Here is a 23,696-nt window from a genome sequence, read left to right as displayed (position 1 = left end):
TTTAATGCTTTAACAATTAATCATTTTTATCCCCCCAAACTTGTAATCATTATATAAATAAGCACATTTAATTTTGTCTGGCTAACCATTCCGAATACAGATAATATGTTTTGCTTATATACACTGAGCAAAAATATAAACGCAACATGTCAAGTGTTGGTCTCATGTTTCATGAGCTGAAATAAAAGATCCCAGAAATGTTACATAGACACAAAAAGCGTTTTGTTTGTTACATCCCTGTCAGTGAGCATTTCTCCTTTGCCAAGACAATCCATCCACCTGACATGTGTGGCTGATTAAACAGTATGATCATTACACAGGTCCACCTTGTGCTGGGGACAATAAAAGTCCACTCTAAAATGTGAAGTTTTGTCACACAACACAATACCACAGATGTCTCTTGTTGAGGGAGCGTCTAATTGGCATGCTGAGTGCAAGAATGTCCACCAGAGCCGTTGGCAGAGAATTGAATGTTCATTTCTCGGCCATAAGCCGCCTCCAATGTCGTTTTAGAGAATTTGGCAGTACGTCCAACCGGCCTCACAACCGCAGACCATGTCTATGGCTTCATGTGGGTGAGCGGTTTGCGGATATTAACATTGTGAATAGAGTGCCCCATGGTGGGATTATGGTTTGGGCAGGCATAAACTATTTCATTTTTAATTTAATTTTACCTTTATTTTACTAGGCAAGTCAGTTAAGAACAAATTCTTATTTTCAATGACGGCCTAGGGGGTTAACTGCCTGTTCAGGGGCAGAACGACAGATTTGTACCTTGTCAGCTCAGAGATTTGAACTTGCAACCTTCAGGTTACTAGTCCAACACTCTAACCACTAGGCTACCCTGCCTCCTTGTCCATGGTGCAGAACTGCAGGGTTTTGTTTCTGTCAGAGGATTGCCTGACCCCCTTTCGCTAATTGTGTTCAAGTGACCTCTGCCTCTGAATACCTCCTGGTTCTAATTTCTGAATGTGTTGAAACGTCTCTCAGTGTAATACTATGGGTCTGTGTCCGAAATGGGACCCTATTCCCTATTTAGTGCACTACTTTTGACCTAAGCCCTGTTAGCCCTGGTCAAAAGTAGTCCAATATACAGTGAATAGGATGCCATTTCAGACACAACCTGGGTTTCTGTTGCATAAGTGTGCTAAATTGACGGAATGGCTGTGTTTTATGCAAGACTAATCCACACTGTCAGCCCATTTAGAGTTGCCCCACGTCTCAGCGAGCTAACGAAAATTATAACCAAAAGGGCCTCTCTCAGCTCTGGCACACCCCTCCGGGTCAGTTGGCCTACAGCCAGTCCAGCATGCTCTCTGTCTGGGTTGCCGCCAGGTCATATCCCTCTGCTGCTGACTAACACCTCAGACCTCTTCATCAGCAGCAACAGCACCCCCAGGTCTCTCCACCCATCACAGTAGCCATTTGTTGTATTGAAACAAGATGATAAGAAAAAACAATGAATAAATGACACAAGGCAGAAAGCATATTTTTCCTTTTAACACCCCTCATAGCAACTCCTTTGCAGCTTGCCATTGACTGTTCAGTTCTGTGGTATATTGTTCTGTAATCTACTGGCTGGGTCTGCCTGCCAGGGGAAGGGATACAGTAGAGCTGTGTGCATACCAAATGGCACCCTATTCCCTTTAAAGTGCACTACTTTTAACCAGGGCCCAATAGTGCACTATATAGGGTGCTGTTTGGGCCACTGTAGGAGTTAGAGGACCTCCCTGCATTCCTGGCAGTTCTTTATTCAGAATTGACAAAAAAGGCTCTTCAAGGTACTCATTTCAGTACAAGGCTATCTTCAAGGGACTTTTCTCACTCTTGAATATGAAGTTGGCCTAGCTTTGTGGTTTGAGTTTATTCTATTCAATTATTTAAGGTAGTACCAATAGTCCTGTTGTTTGAGCATGAAACCCCCATTTCCTGGTGCTGTTGAGGTGTTGTTGTTGTTGTGGTGCTGTTGAGGTGTTATTGAGCTGTTGTTGTTGAGCTGTTGTTGAAGTGTTGTTGTTGAGGTGTTGTGGAGGTGTTGTTGTTGAGGTGTTGTGGAGGTGTTGTTGAGCTGTTGTTGAGGTGTTGTTGTTGAGGTGTTAATGAGCTGTTGTTGTTGAGCTGTTGTTGAGGTGTTGTTATTGAGGTGTTGTTGTTGAGGTGTTGTTGTTGTTGAGCTGTTGTTGAGCTGTTGTTGTTGAGGTGTTATTGAGCTGTTGTTGTTGAGCTGTTGTTGAGGTGTTGTTGCGGTGTTGTTGAGGTGTTGTTGTTGTGGTGTTGTTGAGGTGCTGTTGCCCCTGGAAAAGTAACTCTGTGAGGGCTAGAGTAGCGTTCAATGGTATCAAATGTATATTTTGACACATTGCAGACATTATCATGGAGACTTCATTATACACAGTCCAAATGAATGGTAGCTATAGTGGCTTATTAGTATCCTTCAGTACCTTTTTCTCCATTAGGGTAATTTACCATACTATAGCATATGTATAGCATATGAGTGTAACTATTTGTTTGATGTGAGACATGAACGCCCATCCGTAGCTCATATACAGTGGGGCAAAAAAGTATTTAGTCAGCCACCAATTGTGCAAGTTCTCACACTTAAAAAGATGAGAGAGGCCTGTAATTTTCATCATAGGTACACTTCAACTATGACAGACAAAATGAGAAAACAAAATACAGAAAATCACATTGTAGAATTTTTAATGAATTTATTTGCAAATTATGGTGGATAATAAGTATTTGGTCAATTACAAAAGTTTAACTCAATACTTTGTTATATACCCTTTGTTGGCAATGACAGAGGTCAAACGTTTTCTGTAAGTCTTCACAAAGTTTTCACACACTGTTGCTGGTATTTTGGCCCATTCCTCCATGCAGATCTCCTCTAGAGCAGTGATGTTTTGGGGCTGTTGCTGGGCACCACAGACTTTCAACTCCCTCCAAAGATTTTCTATGGGGTTGAGATCTGGAGACTGGCTAGGCCACTCCATGACCTTGAAATGCTTCTTACGAAGCCACTCCTTCGCTGCCCGGGTGGTGTGTTTGGGATCATTGTCATGCTGAAAGACACAGCCACGTTTCATCTTCAATGCCCTTGCTGATTGATGGAAGGAGGTTTTCACTCAAAATCTCACGATACATGGCCCCATTCATTCTGTCCTTTACACGGATCAGTCGTCCTCGTCCTTTTGCAGAAAAACAGCCCCAAAGCATGATGTTTCCACCCCAATGCTTCACAGTAGGTATGGTGTTCTTTGGATGCAACTCAGCATTCTTTGTCCTCCAAACACGACGAGTTGAGTTTTTACCAAAAAGTTATATTTTGGTTTCATCTGACCATATGACATTCTCCCAATCTTCTTCTGGATCATCCAAATGCTCTCTAGCAAACTTCAGACGGGCCTGGACTTGTACTGGCTTAAGCAGGGGGACACGTCTGGCACTGCAGGATTTGAGTCCCTGGCGGCGTAGTGTGTTACTGATGGTAGGCTTTATTACTTTGGTCCCAGCTCTCTGCAGGTCATTCACTAGGTGTGTGGTTCTGGGATTTTTGCTCACCGTTCTTGTGATCATTTTTACCCCACAGGGTGAGATCTTGCGTGGAGCCCCAGATCAAGGGAGATTATCAGTGGTCTTGTATGTCTTCCATTTCCTAATAATTGCTCCCACAGTTGATTTCTTCAAACCAAGCTGCTTACCTATTGCAGATTCATTCTTCCCAGCCTGGTGCAGGTCTACAATTTTGTTTCTGGTGTCCTTTGACAGCTCTTTGGTCTTGGCCATAGTGGAGTTTGGAGTGTGACTGTTTGAGGTTGTGGACAGGTGTCTTTTATACTGATAACAAGTTCAAACAGGTGACATTAATACAGGTAACGAGTGGAGGACAGAGGAGCCTCTTAAAGAAGAAGTTACAGGTCTGTGAGAGCCAGAAATCTTGCTTGTTTGTAGGTGACCAAATACTTATTTTCCACCATAATTTGCAAATAAATTCATAAAAAATCCTACAATGTGATTTTCTGGATTTTTTTTCTCATTTAGTCTGTCATAGTTGAAGTGTACCTATGATGAAAATTACAGGCCTCTCTCATCTTTTTAAGTGGGAGAATTTGCACAATTGGTGGCTGACTAAATACTTTTTTGTCTCACTGTACCCAGGCCGTGATGTAGATAATGCCCTGAATCGCAAAGCATGAATCATTCTTCAATGTCTCTGTGAGAGTGAAGAGAAACAAACAACAATTTATATATGAGTACTAGAGGGGACAGCAGATAACACAAACAACACACAGGGCTCTGGTCAAAAGTAGTGCACTATGGAATAGGGAATAGGCTGTGATTCGGGACGCATCCTATGGCGCTTCACTGTTAAGGCAGTGCTTCACTATGGCGCTTCACTGTTAAGGCAGTGCTTCACTATGGCGCTTCACTGTTAAGGCAGTGCTTCACTATGGCGCTTCACTGTTAAGGCAGTGCTTCACTATGGCGCTTCACTGTTAAGGCAGTGCTTCACTATGGCGCTTCACTGTTAAGGCAGTGCTTCACTATGGCGCTTCACTGTTAAGGCAGCTCACTCTTTCATTTCCTATAGCCTGTGTTTTTCAGAAAAGCTATTAATTAGTATTTTAATTATATTATTATTATTTATGACCGTCGGCAGGTAAGAGCCAATTTACTTGATCCGATAATGTGGTCGGAGGCTCCGTGTTGATGGTGTGACGCAATTGCGAAGCCTCCGGAGGCATGCAGAGGCCAAATTGAGCTTCATACCGCACTACCGTGTGTCTCTCAAAATGTGTAACAATGCAGAGGGCTCCGTATAGCTCCACATTGACATGATTGGTTGATGGTAGGTGAGGGCAGGAGGTCCTGGATAAACACAGACTCATCTCCTTGACAACTTCCTTCACAACAGCTCTATATGTATGACACATATCCTGTCTGTCTATGGAGTCCATCTGAACTGTACTGTGCTGGTTTGGATATTTTCTTTTCACATTGTCCTTTCCAGTACGCTTCCAGCAACTATCGTGATGTGTAATCAGGCCAGCCCAGTACAGCTCAGCTTGGTTTGGCTCGGTTTGGCCCTATTGTGTGAAATAGGCATGTGGCTATGTTCTGTCTGATGTCATATACTGGCTGAATGAGTTAACAACGAGGCCAATGCATGGATGAGAGAGAAACTTTGGGTATAAATGTAACCTTTGAAATGATGTCATCTCACCCCTACATTTTGGCGGTCAGTTGTAAGTTGCATGTGTTTGTCTACAATGAAATGTTTTCATATTCAACAAGAGGGTGTTTTTCTGTCTCTTGCAAAACATTTGTGTTGTAACTTGAGGAACTCCACACATCTGATCCGACAGGTTAATATTTAGGTTGTGTCTCAAATAGCACCCTATTCCCTGTACCGGGGCCCTAAAGTGAAGGGAATAGGGTGTTATATTCAGTAACTGACAGAGTGATTGTCTTTGTTTTCTCAGAGCTGAACATGGAGTACAACCCCTCTGACCATCCTCGGGCCAGCACAATATTCCTCAGCAAATCTCAGACGGATGGTGAGTGGCTCTCAGTCAATCAATAAAAAATTATGAATCTTTGACGTCACTCAACGGGTGCATTTAACTTGGACATACTGGTAGGCCCTGTACTCCACGTTCAGGACTTTAGCTAAAACCAGGATTGCGTCCCAAATGGCACTCTATTCTATATAGGGAACAGGGTGCCATTGGGGACGTATCAGGGTTTCTTCCTAACCATGTGACCTGACCAAGAAAACACACAGGTTTATCAGGGAAAACTCATGGATACTGTCAATACAGTATAACCTCTGTAATATGTTATAAAGTAGGATATTCCCAGATCACAAGACTGCTTCCAGTGAACACAGCCAGCTCAGCTCTGTGTGGTAATGTATGCCTTGCCCTGGGGTGTTTCCCTAGAAGTACTACAGTATCTACAGCCTCTGGGATTCTCATCCTATCACACTGTTTTTCACTGATAAATCTTTCCATTTTACTAGGAAGGATTTTAGAACAACACAGTGATTCTAGAAACTTTGAGTCATGCTTAGCTATGTTATACTGTAACAAGACAGTATTAGCATAGCAGGTTAAGTGACACAATTGTCCAGGATAGAAGCTACATTTGATACATACTATTGTATTAAAGTGAGAGCCAGGGATAGATGTGTGTTTGAGTTGAACCGGTAAATTAAGTAGATGGCTTTTGGTTTGTTTTTCAGTGGAGTTGTCCAGCAAAAGTGGTGAGTAGTGTATAGGTACAGTAATACTGAGTGCTTCTGTTTCCCCCTAGCTGTGGAGTAATGTCTGCCTCTAATACTCTCTGTTCATAACCAGTCACCAGCCCTAACCATAATGAATCATCTCTGATAGTGTGATATTAACCACTTTGTCCTCTTTGTGCACACTTGGTTACGCTTCTCGCTGTACAGTATGTTGCAAATAACGCATGTAGGGTCCATAGAAGCGTTGCTGTTTCAGTGCAGAATGTCTTGCTGAAACTCTCATCTGCCATTGTGCTTTTTTCTAACCACATTTTTTTGGCCACGAATTTCTCGCAAACCCTCCCCATCCCAAATCTAATGACAAAACCTTAGAATCTGTACATTTAGATTTTTACATCAACAAATAACCTTCAACTCATTACATTTTCATCTCTTATCAACCAATAAATATATTTACTCAATAACATTTTATTTTTCAAAATGTATCTTTCTCAAAAACATTTGTATATTGTCCCAGAAAATAACCTGTACTCTTCATGTTTTGTAAAAACTAAATATCATCATTTTGGCGACCCCACTGCAGTTCGTGACCCCGGCATTGAATACCGCTGCTCTAGGACAATGCTGATAACAAAGGATAAGAGCCTTTCTCAATCTTTCTCTTCTTATCTCTGTTTAGTGCGTGAAAAAAGAAAGAGCCTCTTCATCAATCATGTGAGTATTAAATACGTATTAAATATAGATTCAGGCTAATATATTATTTCCTTATATTGGACAGTTAGTCTTTGTAACGGACTCATAATAATGTATGAATTGCCCATGGTAATTCTTTATATTGTTTTACAAGTTAACACACATTGACGAGTCAAAGGTAAGGTACAACATTATTTACGTGTGTCCTCCATGGATCCATTTCATTACTACTCATGTGACATCATGTTAAATTCATATAGTTAGGGCTGACTTGCATCATTCATGGTAACATGTTAGGGGTGAAGGACCCTCTGCATGATTGACAATGATTAGCAATCTTTAAATAGTGAATACACAATTATGTCTTAATTTGCCACGCATGTCCATCGCATGCTACATTTGAGGAGGTAGCCTCAGTAGAGTAACAAAATGCCCTCGACTAATGGTCAACTTCTATAATTGCAGCAATGTAGAGATGTGTATTTGTAATTCTATTTCATTTTTATAGCATGGATCAACTAGAAGAAAACACAGCTCCTGTTCCACCATCTTCCTGGATGACAACACAGTCAGTCAGCCCAATCTTAAATTCACCATTAAATGGTGAGTGTATGTCCCAGTTCCGTTTACATGGGTTGACCTATGGGACAGACAGAAAGTACTGGTTGTGACAAATGCTTTAACAGCTACCCTTCTTTCTTTACAGTGTATCTCTTGCAATATATTACCATATCAAGAATAGGTAAGAATACTCTATCACTGTGAGCAAGCAATGCCTTGAATGGAGAGTTTGGTTAGCTAGTGTAACAGTCCAGTAAAATATTTGACCTTTGAGCGTTCCTGAATGACCTGTTTCAGGGACACAGATGGAGGAATGCGGCAAGACATTTTTGACGAGAAGCTTCACCCTCTCTCGGTAACAGCCAATGCAATCCGTTCCTGTATTCATATTGACCCACTGTGTGTGTGTGTGTGTGTGTGTGTGTGTGTGCCTTTATGGATGAATCTATACATTTAGTTTTATACAGTGACCATGTTCGTATTGCCTTCATGTTCTTCTACTCTCTCAGAAATCTGAAGTGCCGTCTGACTATGACAAACACGACCCCGAGCAGAAGCAGATCTACCGCTTCGTCCGGACGCTGTTCAGCGCTGCTCAGCTCACTGCAGAATGTGCCATTGTTACACTGGTAAAGGAGGGGGACTGGTTGACTCCATTGTTTGCGTCCCAAATGGCACCTGACCCTATACCCTACATAGTGCACTACTTTTGACCAGGTAGCTTACCAATGGGACACTTGTTTCATCAGAGGTGTCATAAATTAGACCTACAGTGCCTTGCAAAAGTATTCGGCCCCCTTGAACTTTGCGACCTTTTGCCACATTTCAGGCTTCAAACATAAAGATATAAAACTGTATTTTTTTGTGAAGAATCAACAACAAGTGGGACACAATCATGAAGTGGAACGACATATATTGGATATTTCAAACTTTTTTAACAAATCAAAAACTGAAAAATTGGGCGTGCAAAATTATTCAGCCCCCTTAAGTTAATACTTTGTAGCGCCACCTTTTGCTGCGATTACAGCTGTAAGTCGCTTGGGGTATGTCTCTATCAGTTTTGCACATCGAGAGACTGACATTTTTTCCCATTCCTCCTTGCAAAACAGCTCGAGCTCAGTGAGGTTGGATGGAGAGCATTTGTGAACAGCAGTTTTCAGTTCTTTCCACAGATTCTCGATTGGATTCAGGTCTGGACTTTGACTTGGCCAATCTAACACCTGGATATGTTTATTTTTGAATCATTCCATTGTAGATTTTGTTTTATGTTTTGGATCATTGTCTTGTTGGAAGACAAATCTCCGTCCCAGTCTCAGGTCTTTTGCAGACTCCATCAGGTTTTCTTCCAGAATGGTCCTGTATTTGGCTCCATCCATCTTCCCATCAATTTTAACCATCTTCCCTGTCCCTGCTGAGGAAAAGCAGGCCCAAACCATGATGCTGCCACCACCATGTTTGACAGTGGGGATGGTGTGTTCAGCTGTGTTGCTTTTACGCCAAACATAACGTTTTGCATTGTTGCCAAAAAGTTCAATTTTGGTTTCATCTGACCAGAGCACCTTCTTCCACATGTTTGGTGTGTCTCCCAGGTGTCTTTTGGCAAACTTTATACAACACTTTTTATGGATATCTTTAAGAAATGGCTTTCTTCTTGCCACTCTTCCATAAAGGCCAGACTTGTGCAATATACGAGTGATTGTTGTCCTATGGACAGAGTCTCCCACCTCAGCTGTAGATCTCTGCAGTTCATCCAGAGTGATCATGGGCCTCTTGGCTGCATCATGTTTGAAGCCTGAAATGTGGCAAAAGGTCGCAAAGTTCAAGGGGGCCGAATACTTTCGCAAGGCACTGTATATATTTTTAGAAAAGTTAATTCTCAACTCGTCTGACACCTTCTCAGACAGGGCAGACAGAACTCTCCACCAAGTTATTCTCTCCCCTTTAGCTACAGCATTTTATGTTTGATCAACTGGTGTCTTGTTGGTTACTGCCTGTCTGTCTATCCTTGGTCAGACTCGGGCTTGGAGTGTTCCTGTCTCAGGCTGATCATCATGTCAGTCAGTCTGTCAGAGGCTGCTAACTAGCCTGTGGTTGCTTCCCAAATGTCACCCTTTTCCCTATTTAGTGCACTTCTTTTGACCAAGGCCTATATAGGGAATTGGGATGCAGGCCAATTCTGTCAGAAGAAGCCTCCTAACTAGCCTGTGTCTGTGGGCGGCTGGCAGCCAGTGTCAGAGCCAGTGATATTCACTGACATGAGCAGCAGTGGAGGAAAATTAGGCCAACCGCCAGGGGCCAAAGCCAGTTAGCCACTCTGTCCTCTACTGCACAAATGTACAGTAAAAGGCCTGGGTCTACTACTCTACTGCCAGAGGAACACACAGATGGTCTGCAGCCAGAGCAGAGTTAACGTCAGCATCACAGAAGCACATTCTCCACACACCAAGTGACATTTCGATGCACCAACGTTGTGGCCTTGTCTTCAATTTACACACATCCTTGTCTTCTCTCAGGAGGTCATCCTGAGAGGGCCCTGGGGGCTGAGGGGGAGTAGGGGGAGGGAGGGAGGATGGCCCTGGGGACTGAGGGGGGCTGTGTGGGAGTAGGTGGGATGGATGAGGGATCGGGGGGATGTGTGTGATTAGGGGGAGGGAGGAGGGATGAGCGGGCTGTGTGTGAATAGGGGGGAGCTGAGGGGGGCTATGTGGGAGTGAGGAGAGGGAGGGAGGGATAGGGGGCTGTATGGGAGTAGGGGTGAGGGATGGAGGAGGGATGGGGGGTGGTGTGCCTCGGGTGAGAAGAGGTGGGTTAAGAGGGATTTCACAGGAGGTTACTGTATGAATCAAGCTTCAGATACGGGTCAGATTTGTAATATGGCTCTGTGTGTGCCACGCATTATCAGGAGATGAACATACTATTTAGGCAATACGGTGTTATATGGGAAGCAGCCAATATCACAAAGTTAGTTGCCTCAATTACCTCATGACTTTAGTATTCATTTTCCCACTGTGTTTTTCAGGTGTACGTTGAGAGGCTGCTGACGTATGCAGAGATAGACATTGGCCCAGAGAACTGGAAGCGTATGGTACTGGGAGCCATTCTGCTGGCCTCTAAGGTCTGGGATGACCAGGCTGTTTGGAACGTAGACTACTGCCAGATCCTCAAAGACATCACCGTGGAGGACATGTAAGAAGAAAATAAATCAGGGACTTCTGCTGGCTAATTTCAGCTGCCCTGTTTTGCTGCTCACATTTAGTGTGTACACAGTGTTTCTGGAAAGCTCAGACTTGACTGACTTACTGTAGGTCTGACACTGGACCACATTGTGAAATCAAAACCATGTACTGTACATTCAGCAATTCGTTTTTTACACTGATGTTTTGGATATGTGCCCCTAATATGTTGGTGTCGATCTCTAGGACAGTGAGCTGAGTGCCATCATTTGTTGTGAAAAACATATATTCTAAATTTTTTCTCAACAGGAACGAGCTGGAGCGTCAGTTTCTGGAGCTTTTGCAGTTCAACATCAACGTTCCATCAAGTGTTTATGCCAAGTATTACTTTGACCTGCGCTCACTGTCAGAGACCAACAACCTGAGCTTCCCTCTGGAGCTCCTGAGCCGGGACAAAGCCCAGAGACTAGAGGTGAGCCACTGCTCAATTTAGCTGTTTATCAATAACTAGATTTATTTAGAAAGCCCTTTTTACATTAGCAGCTGTCACAAGGTGATTTTACAGTAGCCCGGCCAAGACCTCAAGAGAAGCAGAGGCTATGCAGTAGAGGGTAGGCTGGGTTACTATAGAGCACTTTGTGTCAACGGCTGATCTGAAAATGGCTTGTGTTGATGGCAGCTGATCCTCTGAATAGTCTTGGTTTAACACTTTAACTAACTCTTTTAGTCTATACCTGAAGGGCAGTAACAGTTCTGTTCAAGCGAGTTTGTTTATCGATTCATCATGTTTGTTGCTCCTGCAGGCGATCTCAAGGTTATGTGACGACAAGTACAAGGATGCCAGGAGAGCTGCCAAGAAGCGCTCAGCGAGCGTGGACAATCTGGTCGGGGTGCGATGGGTCCCTGCCATCCTTTCCTAACAACCAGGAACGTAGACCACTCCTGAGACTGGGCCTGAGACTGGGCCTGAGACTAGGCCTGAGGCTGGGATAGAGACCAGCATGGTAAAATTCCCAGGTTTTCCAGAATACCTGATTGGAGGATTCCCGATTTCCTGCTGATTCCGGGAATCATCCAATCTGGATTCCTGGGGAATTTTGGAAAAGTTACCCGAATTCTGCAACCCGAACCTGGATAGACAGACCGACCTTGTCACAGATAGATGCCTTCACAGTGCCTCCGCTCCTGTAACACAGGGAAGAGTTCTCTATAGGACTGGTAGTTCACTGACTGTTAAGAGTAAGACAAATGAAAGCTTCTTTGTGATACAACATAAAGATGACTGTTAAGAGATCTCATGACATCACAGTTTTCTGTGGACAGAAGCAGCCAGGTGACCATCAAGACCATCAGAAGTAGCCAGCCAACCATCACTGTGGAAACATTAGCTTTATGCGTTGTAGCAGCAAACCAACAGAGAAGTTGTCAGAAAACAACATTTCAGTGTCATTTGACCTCTTTTCCTGGGTCGTACCAAACGAAAGAAAAAGGACTGAAACGGTTGGATGAACTGAACTTGTCCATTAAGAAACGGTTTCCGTTGAAAAGGTTTTGCTTTGTCGTGCACTAATGAATAGGATCATGGGTCCTAGACTGTCCAAGCTGGCGTGGCACGACAGACAGTTGGTTGCCTTTGGAGATGGTTCTGTAACTTTTGGTGGAAGGGTTTATATTCATTTTGTGTTCATAAGGTTGTTTTCACTGCCTACTGCTATAGCCGACCAAACCCTAGTACCTGCAGACATCATTTGATCAGGTAAAACAGCATTCTAGCTGTGCAGGCGTTTCTACTGGGGATCTACATTCAAATTCCAGAAACATTTAGTTCTTAATGAACACAATTATTTTGTTCATGTTCAAACAAATTGACCATATTACTTTACTACCCACTGGGCAAAAACTGGTTGAATCAACATGGTTTCCACATTTCAACGAAACAATTCAATGTGATGACGTTGAATCAACATGGTTTCCACATCATTTCAACGAAACAATTCAATGTGATGACGTTGAATCAACATGGTTTCCACATCATTTCAACGAAACAATTCAATGTGATGACGTTGAATCAACATGGTTTCCACATCATTTCAACAAAACAATTCAATGTGATGACGTTGAATCAACATGGTTTCCACATCATTTCAACGAAACAATTCAATGTGATGACGTTGAATCAACATGGTTTCCACATCATTTCAACGAAACAATTCAATGTGATGACGTTGAATCAACATGGTTTCCACATCATTTCAACTAAACAATTCAATGTGATGACGTTGAATCAACATGGTTTCCACATCATTTCAACAAAACAATTCAATGTGATGACGTTGAATCAACATGGTTTCCACATCATTTCAACGAAACAATTCAATGTGATGACGTTGAATCAACATGGTTTCCACATCATTTCAACGAAACAATTCAATGTGATGACGTTGAATCAACATGGTTTCCACTTCATTTCAACGAAACAATTCAATGTGATGACGTTGAATCAACATGGTTTCCACATCATTTCAACGAAATAATTCAATGTGATGACGTTGAATCAACATGGTTTCCACATCATTTCAACAAAACAATTCAATGTGATGACGTTGAATCAACATGGTTTCCACATCATTTCAACAAAAGAATTCAATGTGATGACGTTGAATCAACATGGTTTCCACATCATTTCAACAAAACAATTCAATGTGATTACGTTGAATCAATGTGGAAAACTGATTGGATTTGAAAAAAGTACTTTTTTCACTGAACTTTTAACCTAAACTTTTTATGTAAATAAGAAATAGACGTTGAACTGACGTCTGTGCCCAGTGGGTACCTTTCCACTAGTATATCTCCCTAGTTACTGTACATCCCAATACTCAGAATGTTATATTCAGATCTGCAGCTAAATTCATCAATGCTTTACTACATGGCCAAATGTGTGTGGACACCCCTTCAAATTCGTGGATTCGGCTATTTCAGACACATCTCTTGATGACAGGTGTATAGAATTGAGCACACAGACAAACATTGGCAGTAGAATGGCCTTACTGAAAAGCTCAGTGACTTTCAATGTGGCACCGTCATAAGAAGCCACCTTTCCAACAATTCAGTTCGTCAAATTTCTGCCCTGTTAGAGCTTCCTTGGGCAACTTTAAGTGCTGTTATTGTGAAGTGGAAACATCAAGGAGCAACAATGGCTCATCCACAAAGTGGTAGGCCACACAACCTCACAGAAAGGGACCGCTGAAGCGCGTAACTCGTAAAAATCGTCTGTCCTCGGTTGTAACATTCACTACTGATTTCCAAACTGCCTCTGGAAGAACGTCAGCACAAGAACTCGTCGGGAGCTTCATGAAATGGGTTTCCATGGCCGAGCATCCGCAAACAAGCCTAAGATCACCATGCGCAATGCCAAGCGTCGGCTGCAGGGGTGTAAAGCTCACCGCCATTGGACTCTGGAGCAGTGGAAATGTGTTCTCCTGAGGAATTAATCACATTTCACCATCTGGCAGTCCAACGGACGAATCCGGGTTTGGCGAAAGCCAGGAGAACACTACCTGCCCGAATGCATAGTGCCAACTGTTAAGTTTGGTGGAGGAGGAATAATAATGGTCTTGGGCTGTTTTTCATGGTTTAGGCTAGGCCCCTTAGTTCCAGTGAAGGGAAATCTTAACGATACAGCATACAATGACATTCTAGACGATTCTGTGCTTCTAACTTTGTGGCAACAGTTTGGAGAAGGTCCTTTCCTGTTTCAGAATAACAATGCTCCCGTGTACAAAGCGAGGTCCATACAGAAATGGTTTGTCGAGATCAGTGTGGAAGAACTTGACTGGCTTGCACAGAGCCCTGACCTCAACCTCATCGAACACCTTTGGGATGAATTGGAACGCCGACTGAGAGCCAGGCCTATTCAAGAAGAGGCTGTTATAGCAGCAAATCGGGGACCAACATTAATGCCCATGATTAATATGTGTCCACATACCTTTGGCCATGTAGTGTAAATGTGAGTATTTAGCTACTGTGAATGTGTCATCCACAGGATTCAAAGTAGGTTATATTGACAAGAAGGTGACCAATGAAAGGATAGAAATGGGTTATCATACTTGATACACCGTGTGAAGCATGACTTGTGTTTTTTGTTTTAGAACTCTATGTTTTAAGCTACAATGTTTCTTTATTTGTTTAAGAACAAAAACCTGAACACTGAGCCAACTTCTATATAACATAGCTCCTCCAAACGTTATACAGTTTGATTTTGTCTAATAAATATATTAATATTGTTATATTCATGATCAACTTTTATTTGTGTTTTTTCATTTGTCAAGAAGACCCTACTGACAACTGAAGCACTACAATTGTATGAATTATTTTGAAAATAAACTGTACAGTGTATAATCAAGTATTAAAGTGATGATGCGATCATTAACTTAATTTTGAAATATTTATATGAAGCCGTTGATCCATGTTTGTAATAAAAGAAAATGTCTTTTGATTTTGATTCATTTATTTTTGGGTGAAAACTATTTGTACAGTTTAGAAATCCAAGAGGACAACACATGAAAGTGTAAAATACACTTATTTCCAAAGCGTTTGTCTGACTGTTGTATTCATTTATGTTTATATGTGGAGAACTTGTTAGATCACGTGTGTATGCTAATCATTAAATCCCCCTATTAGCAGTCTATTTGTAGCCAATGTGGAATTGCGAGCTAGTTGGCTGTGTGCTAGAAGAGGGACAGAAGCCATACTGTTACATATCCAACATGTAGCAGCTGTCGTCTTGACATGACCATTAAAATGTCTTCATGGAGATGTAGTCTCGCGTTACCATATCCCCAAAAATGCATCCTAATAGCACCCAATCCCTATGTAGTCCACTACTTTTGACTAGGGCCCATACGGCTCGGGTAAAAAAGCAGTGCACTATATAGGAAATAGCGTGCCATTTGGGATGCACACCCAAGTATCATTAATCACTGCTATTTCCGAACGAATGTGAGGAAGCCTGTGTATTGAGGTTAATGGACAGGAGGCCAAGATCGCCACCATTTGGGCACAAAGCTACAATTCTCATTATTGTCCTATAACCTTTAACCTGGTCACCTCAATTCGAATAACATTCTATAATCACGATGCTTCTTTTATGTAGACCCGTCCAGTTGTCTTAGATCAGTGTATTTTGTTGAAATATCCTAGCAATGCTTTGATGGTAACATGATTTGGATGTGATAATAATAGCAGAGAGAGGACCCTGCCTGGCACCACTGAGCTGTTTATAACACTTGAGAGAGATCTATAGTCTAGTAGACATACACTCTGGGGAACTGACAACTTACTCTGGAGCCACTTCTCTACAACCAAATGAGGTACTTGGATTTGAATTGGACTGATTTGAATTGAAGTGAATTGATTGAGTTGAACTGAACTGGATTGATTGGACTGAAATGGACCCTTGCTGAGTAATCTAGATTGGATCAAGGTATACAGACAGGATCTCTATGGGGTGAGCTGCTTGTTGTTTTTATCATGGAGAAGACGGGCCTAATGGAAATACTCTTCATTACTTTCAATCACAACGTCACTTTTCTGGGTAGGTTTTCCTTTCCGCCACGTGGACATACTGTACTGTATGTAGATGAGCCTGTAGATGCTGTATGTATGGGATAGTTCATGTTACTGACATGAAGATTTTTTTCAAGAGTATCTAACACTAAAATTATCTTTGTTGTACTTGCAATGACTGTGATATGTGGTTGTCTTACCTACCTTAGTTGAATGCACTGACTGGAAGCTGCTCTGGATAAGAGCATCTGCTAAATTACCAAAATGTTTAAATGTGTGTGAGTGAATATTTAATTGATTTGCTGTTACTGCAGGGAAGACATGGTTGATCTTGATGGTGGTCCTGAGGTTACTCATCCTCCTGTTCTCTGGCTATCCCCTCTTCCGGGACGAGCAGGAGCACTTTGTGTGCAACACCATCCAGCCGGGCTGCACCAACGTCTGCTTCGACAGTTTTGCTCCCCTCTCCCTCTTCCGCTTCTGGCTGTTCCAACTGATCATGCTCTGTCTCCCTCACCTGATGTTCATCTCTTATATCATCCACAAAGTATCGTCAACTCTCCGTATCAGAGGGAACTATTTCTCTGGGAGCAGAAGTCAGACCGGAGCAGGCACTCTGTGCACCCCTCTACACGCTCTACCAAAAGGAACACCTAACTTTGTAAGTGCCTATCTTCTGGATGTGATACTGCGGATTCTGCTGGAGGCAGCGTTCAGTGCCGGCCAGTACTACCTCTATGGCTTCTCTGTCCCCAGGAGCTTCCAGTGTTATGAATTTCCCTGTACGTCCATGGTGGAGTGCTACATTTCCAGCCCCACAGAGAAGACCATCATGCTCAACTTCATGCTGGCGGCTGCCTCCCTGTCTCTGCTACTGAACTTGGCAGATCTTGTGTGCTCTGTGCAATGGATGGTGACACAGAGGACCAGGAGAAAGGGCAGACGGTTGATGAAAGGTGGGGTTGGGGAGGACATGGAAGTCCTGTACAACCAGAACCACAAGACCCCCAAAACTGTCCTCAAGAGAGGACAAAGTCACATGGACAAACCAACCTCGAACTGTAACCCAAACGGTGACCTTTCACACAGAAGAGTCAGAATAAATGATGAGACTCGCGTTAGGGTGGCTGCCCAACCACTGCAGGGGAGCAGGCTGCCGCGGAGGGATGCAAAGATTGAACCGCCATTTCACCCCATTCCTATGGGGGCTCCATGGAGCGGGCACTTCGTTCATCCCAACCACATCTCCCGTTCATCTTCCGTCCCTCTCTCCCGGCAGTTAGAGAGAGACCCAGTAGTAGTGTCACGCCAATTTACACCCTCACAAATGTACAGTGGTCGGAGGCATGGCCAGTCCACCATGGTAGACGCAACACTCCTGGAGCAGCATCATGATAGTGCAGAATCCCGTGATAGGCTCCTAGACGACGTCAACCTGCAGGAAGTAAGGGGCTCCTCAAGCTCTTCCAGTGATTCTTCTTCCTCATCAGATGCTCAGTAAAGTAGATAGGTCTAAATAAAACAATGTAATTCTATGCAAGGCAGCAACACAACAATGGGAGAGCTGTGTTTTTTAGTTCAACAACTTCTAGTTCAACAACGATGATTTACTCATTACATACACTTAAATTCATTTTTCCCCAAATTGTAATAATAGGCTACATTGCATTTTGTTGTTGTGACTTCACACTTTCAGCTCTACAAACAGTGGAGCTATGTGTTAGCTAACAGAATTATAATGGGTGATCCAATTAATGCCAGTTAGTTGACCTTCAAGAGCAATGATGGCCGCACTCCGCTGTTGTTCAGCTCACACGGTCTTTCATTGGGTTCCCAAACAACAGTCAGACAAGACTGACATGCCCTGACTCATCAGAAGCTAAGACCACTTGGAGAACTGAGGGAAACAAAGGAACATTACTCCTCTACCAGGGTGGCAGGTTGCCTAGTGGTTAAGAGCGTTGGGCCAGTAACCGTCAGGTCGAATCCCTGAGCCGACTAGGTGAAGAATATGTTGATGTGCCCTTGAGCAAGGCACTTAACCCTAATTGCTCCTGTATGTCACTCTGAATAACAGTGTCTGCTAAATGAATACATTGTAAATGTCAGGAGAGGCTTTACAGGAGGCCAGTGATGGAAAAGTTGTGGTGGATGCAAGCCAACCTACTGTCAACAATGCTGTGGATGTCAGCTCAAGTGTAAATGACATTTAAAAGTCAAACACAATATGCTGCTCTACAACGTGCCTTGGATTCAATCCTGGCCGAAGCCTTCGTGTGGTTTTGAGTGTAGGGGAAAGCCATTTGTTACATTCAGCATCACCCCTTCAAGGGAAATATAGTTTTCTTTCTAACAAAGATATTTACATATATTTCAGTATGTTGTGCATCCCTGTAAATAATTAAAAAAACAGTTTTGAAAACATACACTATATTTACAAAAGTATGTGGACCCCTTCAAATTAGTGGATTTGGCTATTTCAGCCACACCGTTGCTGTATAAAATCAAGCACACAGTCATGCAATCTCTATAGACACACATTGGCAGTAGATTGGCTGAAGTGCTCAGTGACTTTCAACATGGCACCGCCATAGGATTGACATTTTAGTAATTTAGCAGATGCTCTTATCCAGGGCAACTTACAGTAAGTAGTGAGTGCAGACATTTTCATACTGGTCCCCCGTGGGAATCAAACCCATAACCCTGATATTGAAATCACCATGCTCTACCAACTAAGCTACAAAGGATGCTATCTTTTCAACAAGTCAGTTGGTCAAATTTCTGCCCTGCTAGAGCTGCGCCAGTAAGTGCTGTTATTGTGAATACGGCAAAAAACGGCCCAGCCGCGAAGTGGTAGACCACGTAAGCTCACAGGATGGGACCGCCGAATGCAGAAGAGCGTAGCAGGTAAAAATCATCTGTCCTCCATTGCAACACTCATTACTGAGTTCCAACCTGCCTCTGGAAGCAACGTCAGCACAAGAACTGTTGGTCGAGAACTTCATGAAATGGGTTTCCATGGCCGAGAAGCTGCACACAAGCCTAAGATCACCATGGCAATGCCAAGCGTCGGCTGGAGTGGTGTAAAGAACGTCCACATACTTTAGTAGTGTATCTTTTCCAGAGAAAGTGGTCTCTTGGAACAACTTACTCCGGGTAAGTGGGTGATGATGCTGGTAGGTCAAAGGTTAATTAAAGGAATGGGGTTGTGGTATATGCATCTTAAATGTATGCCTATATTCAGATATAGTTGTCTGGGACAGAGAAGTTGTTTCGTTGTTCAATTCGTAGGCAAGTTCTCTGCATTTATATAATTTGTTTTTTAAGTAATTGTACAGACTATTAAACATGTATGTACACATGGGGCTGCCATAATCATTACCTTGTTTGTTTTAGGGCTCCCGAGTGGTGCAGCTCAGTGCTAGAGGCGTCACTACAGACCCTGGTTCAATTCCAGGCTGTATCACAACCAGCTGTGATTGGGAGTCCCATAGGGCGGCACACAATTGGCCCAGCGTTGTTTGGGTAGGGTTTGGCCGGGGTAGGCTGTCATTGTAAATAGGAGTCCATGAAACAACAGGGTCGCGTAACATCTGAATAAGTGTATGCCATTGTCTTTACTGCCCTCCACTGGTAGATAAATGAAAGTGCAGATACAAGAAAGAACCACTGCCAAATTCTTAATCCATTTTAAAATACCTATACATACTGTATGTAGGTATTTTTCCTTAACTGTAAATTGTAACTTAATTATTTTTATATTTTAAATCATTTTTATTTTCTGAATTTGTTTTGCAAGCATGATGTTTGGTGTTCACATGGGAAAACCACAACAGTGAGTCAACCTTATTGATCCACTGTTCATATGCATCCCAAATGGCACCCTATCCCTAAATAGTGCACTACTTTTGACCAGAGCCATGTTCATCTGAAAATTATCCAACCCTCACTGGTCCTATATGCTGTTGGTACAGTACTCAGATCTCATGGTTGACAGAAACTAGTGATAGATTAATTTAGGCAGAGAATTCAGCATTGAGCATAAGAGAACATCAAAAATATATAGAAAATATCAACATGTAAGATTTGGTAAGAAACTCCGTTCTCCTTAATTTAGTATGATACATTATGTTAGGTTACATTATGAATGGAATAGCAGTTGTACAATATCATAGGAATGAGAGGACGTAGAGTATATGTTTTACCTGATCATACAATAAATAGCATACGAATTGGATGTTGTAACTTATAATATATATTATATATATTATAAATTTATTAATTTATTATTATATATATTATAATATATCTAATATATCTTGGAGGACGTATAGTATTATAAGTCTTTCTCTGAGACCAGATTGCATGTTGTGAAGAGAATTCAGTAGGATTATGTGTTTGTTGTCCTTGGTGACAGAAAAATCCATTCTCACTCCTTGGATGTTGATGTCGGAGTAAATGTAGAGATCACTACATACAATGGACGATTCCCAGCAAGCCTACAGGGTTGCATTCATTATTGCGAACCGTATCAAAACGTAGCAAACTGTTTTGCAACAGAAAACGAAAACGAGCATTTCTTACAGGACAAAGTCAGGATGTCCCTTGCTGTTTTAGTATGTTTTCTTTGTTTGGGGCCTAGTGAATATGACTCTGTTGTGTAATGTAAATAAGTGGAGAGACAGTATACAGGCTATTAGTGTTCTCTGTGTATTGAAGAATTAGAAAACACTGTCAGAGTAAAGGCAACATAGAATAGATATGCAAAATTGTTGTTTTTCCTGTATATGGAAATGGAAATGTCATGCATACATTGACTTACTCACAAACACATACATACACACTTTCACGAACATGGACTGACGGATATAGCCATAACCGTTGACCTTTGCAACCCTCACCTCTAGTCTAATTTTGAGTGATGAATGAACGATGTACAACCCTGTCTGAAGATATAGTGGTAAAGGAATTAGAGAGCCTGCTTCACTGAACATACACTGAACAAACACTGAACATACACTGAACATACACTGAACAAACATTTAAACACAACATGTAAAGTTTTGGTCACATGTTTTATTATGTGAAATAAATGTTCCCAGAAATGTTCCATACGCACAAAAAACATTTTTCTCAAACTTTGTGCACAAATTGTTTACATCCTTGTTGGTGATAATTTCTCATTTGCCAACATAATCCATCCACCTGACAGGTGTGGCCATAGCCATGAGAAGTATGGGTGCAGAGGGTTCTGCAGCACCCCCTGGAAAATTAGAAGAAAATATATATATATTAATAGAAAAAACATTTCTCACAAAGTTAGTGCACTGGGCCTTTAATAGTCATGTATTAGCAGACTGATATAGCAGTCTGAAGCGCCAGCATGGGCAAAAAGATTTGTACAGCACCTTCGGGATCATCTTAGACCAGCCACCTGGATAGCTGATGAAACTGTAGGTTTGCACACCCCAAGAATTTCTGCACAAACTGTCAGAAACCGTCTCCGTCCTCGCCAGGGTCTTGACCCGACTATAGTTCAGTTTCGTAACTGACTTAAATGGGCAAATGCTCATCTTCGATGGCCACTGGCATGCTGGAGAAGTGTGCTCTTCACGGATGAATCCCGATTTCAACTGTACCATGCAGATGTCAGACGCCTGTATGGCGTTGTGTGGGCGAGCTGTTTGCTGATGTCAACATCACATCGAGAATAGAGTGCCCCATGGTGGTGGTGGGGTTATGGTATGGGCAGGCATAAGCTACGGACGATGAACACAATTGCATTTTATCAATGGCAATTTGAATGCACAGGGATACCGTGAAGGATACCTGAAGCCCATTGTCGTGCCATTCATCTGCCGCCATCACCTCATGTTTCAGCATAATGCACGGCCCCAATGTCGTAAGGATCTGTACATAATTCCTGGAAGCTGAAAATGTCCCAGTTCTTCCATGACCTGCATACTCACCAGACACCCATTGAACATATTTGGGATGCTCTGGATCGACTTGTACAACAGCATGTTCCAGTTCCCGCCAATATCCAGCAACTTCGCACAGCCAGTAAAGAGGAATGGGACAATATTCCACAGGCCACAATCAATGGATTTACTGACTGCCCTCCCCCAGGTGGTGAGGATAGGCAACGACACATTCGACACGCTGACCCTCAACACGGGGGTGCGTGCTTAGTCCCCTCCTGTAACCCCTGTTCACCCACGACTACGTGGCCGCGCACAACTCCAACACCATTGTTAAGTTTGCTGACGACACGATGGTGGTAGGACTGGAATCGGAGGGACGAGCACGCCCCGATCCACATCAATGGGGCTGTAGTAGAGCAGATCGAGAGCTTCAAGATCCTCGGTGTTAAGATTATCATGGTCCACACACACCAACACAGTCGTGAAGAGGGCACGACAATGCCTCTTCCCCCGCAGGAGGCTGAAAAGATTTGACATGGGCCCTCAGATCCTCAAAGTTCTACAGCTGCACCATTGAGAGCATCTTGACTGGCTGCATCACCGCAATAGCTACCTGGAATATCTGCATTGACCCGCTTTGCACTAACTCTTTTGACTCATCCCATACGCTGCTGTTACTGTTTATAATCTATCCAGTTTCCTAGTCACTTTATCGTTACCCACAGTGCCAGTCAAAAGTTTGGACACACTTACTCATTCAAGGTTTATTTTTTACTATTTTCAACATTGTAGAATAATAGTTTAAGACATCAAAACTATGAAATAACACAAGGAATCATGTAGTAACCAAAAAGGTGTTAAACAAATCAAAACATATTTGATATTTTAGATGCTTCAAAGTAGCCACCCTTTGCCTTGATGACAGCTTTGCACACGCTTGGCATTCTCTCAACCAGCTTCATGAGGTAGTCACCTGGAATGCATTTCAATTAACAGGGGTGCCTTGTTAAAAGTTCATTGGTGGAATTTATTTCCTTCTTAATGCATTTGAGAAAATCAGTTGTGTTGTGACAAGGTAGGGGTGGTAAACAGAAGGTAGCCCTATTTGGTAAAAGACCAAGTCCATATTATGGCAAAAACCATTCAAATAAACAAAGACATGACAGTCCATCATTACTTTAAGAGATGAGGTTCAGTGAATCAAGTGCAGTCGCAAAAACCATCAAGTGCAACGACGAAACTGTCTCTCATGAGGACTGCCACAGGAAAGGAAGACCCCGAGTTACCTCTGCTGCATAGGATAAGTTCATTAGAGTTACCAGCCTCAGAAATTGCAGAGTTCAAGTAACAGACACATCTCAACATCAACTGTTCAGAGAAGACTGCGTGAATCAGGCCTTCATGGTTGAATTTCTGCAAAGAAACAACTACTGAAGGACACCAATAAGAGGAAGAGACTTGCTTAGGCCAAGACACACAAGCAATTAGACCATTGGAAACCTGTCATTTGGTCTGTCCACATTTGAGATTTTTGGT

General features: G+C 42.6%; 2 protein-coding genes across 7 annotated transcripts in view; both read left to right on the top strand.

Moving 5' to 3' along the window:
• LOC110508781 (cyclin-Y) overlaps window positions 1-15,263 on the top strand; it is a 31,656-nt gene extending 16,393 nt beyond the window's left edge. The window contains exons 3-13 of one of the 6 annotated variants that reach the window (XR_016492720.1): window positions 5,481-5,555; window positions 6,242-6,262; window positions 6,924-6,958; window positions 7,092-7,115; window positions 7,446-7,540; window positions 7,644-7,679; window positions 7,796-7,853; window positions 8,008-8,215; window positions 10,518-10,684; window positions 10,981-11,143; window positions 11,475-12,986. Coding sequence is in view for 4 of the 6 variants with exons in the window: in XM_021589597.3 (XP_021445272.2) it covers window positions 5,481-5,555; window positions 6,242-6,262; window positions 6,924-6,958; window positions 7,092-7,115; window positions 7,446-7,540; window positions 7,644-7,679; window positions 7,796-7,853; window positions 8,008-8,127; window positions 10,518-10,684; window positions 10,981-11,143; window positions 11,475-11,591 (911 nt within the window). In the remaining 2 variants the exon portion in view is untranslated. Of the gene's footprint in view, window positions 1-5,480; window positions 5,556-6,241; window positions 6,263-6,923; window positions 6,959-7,091; window positions 7,116-7,445; window positions 7,541-7,643; window positions 7,680-7,795; window positions 7,854-8,007; window positions 8,216-10,517; window positions 10,685-10,980; window positions 11,144-11,474 lie in introns of all 6 variants that reach the window. The other 5 variants (XM_021589597.3, XR_016492721.1, XM_036966752.2 and 2 more) reach the window with 5 other exon arrangements.
• Window positions 15,264-15,671: 408 nt separating this feature from the next.
• Window positions 15,672-20,468, top strand: LOC110508780 (gap junction Cx32.2 protein). Its single transcript, XM_021589595.3, has 2 exons — window positions 15,672-16,264; window positions 16,551-20,468. The coding sequence occupies exons 1-2, from the start codon at window positions 16,201-16,203 to the stop codon at window positions 17,735-17,737; spliced, it is 1,251 nt and encodes a 416-aa protein (XP_021445270.3). The 5' UTR covers window positions 15,672-16,200; the 3' UTR covers window positions 17,738-20,468.
• The last annotated feature ends 3,228 nt before the right edge of the window (window positions 20,469-23,696 follow it).

The sequence above is a fragment of the Oncorhynchus mykiss genome, chromosome 28 (assembly GCF_057628025.1).
Source record: "Oncorhynchus mykiss isolate SJ-2025 chromosome 28, ASM5762802v1, whole genome shotgun sequence".
NCBI lineage: Eukaryota > Metazoa > Chordata > Actinopteri > Salmoniformes > Salmonidae > Oncorhynchus > Oncorhynchus mykiss.
This window is presented reverse-complemented; position numbering and strand designations above follow the sequence as displayed.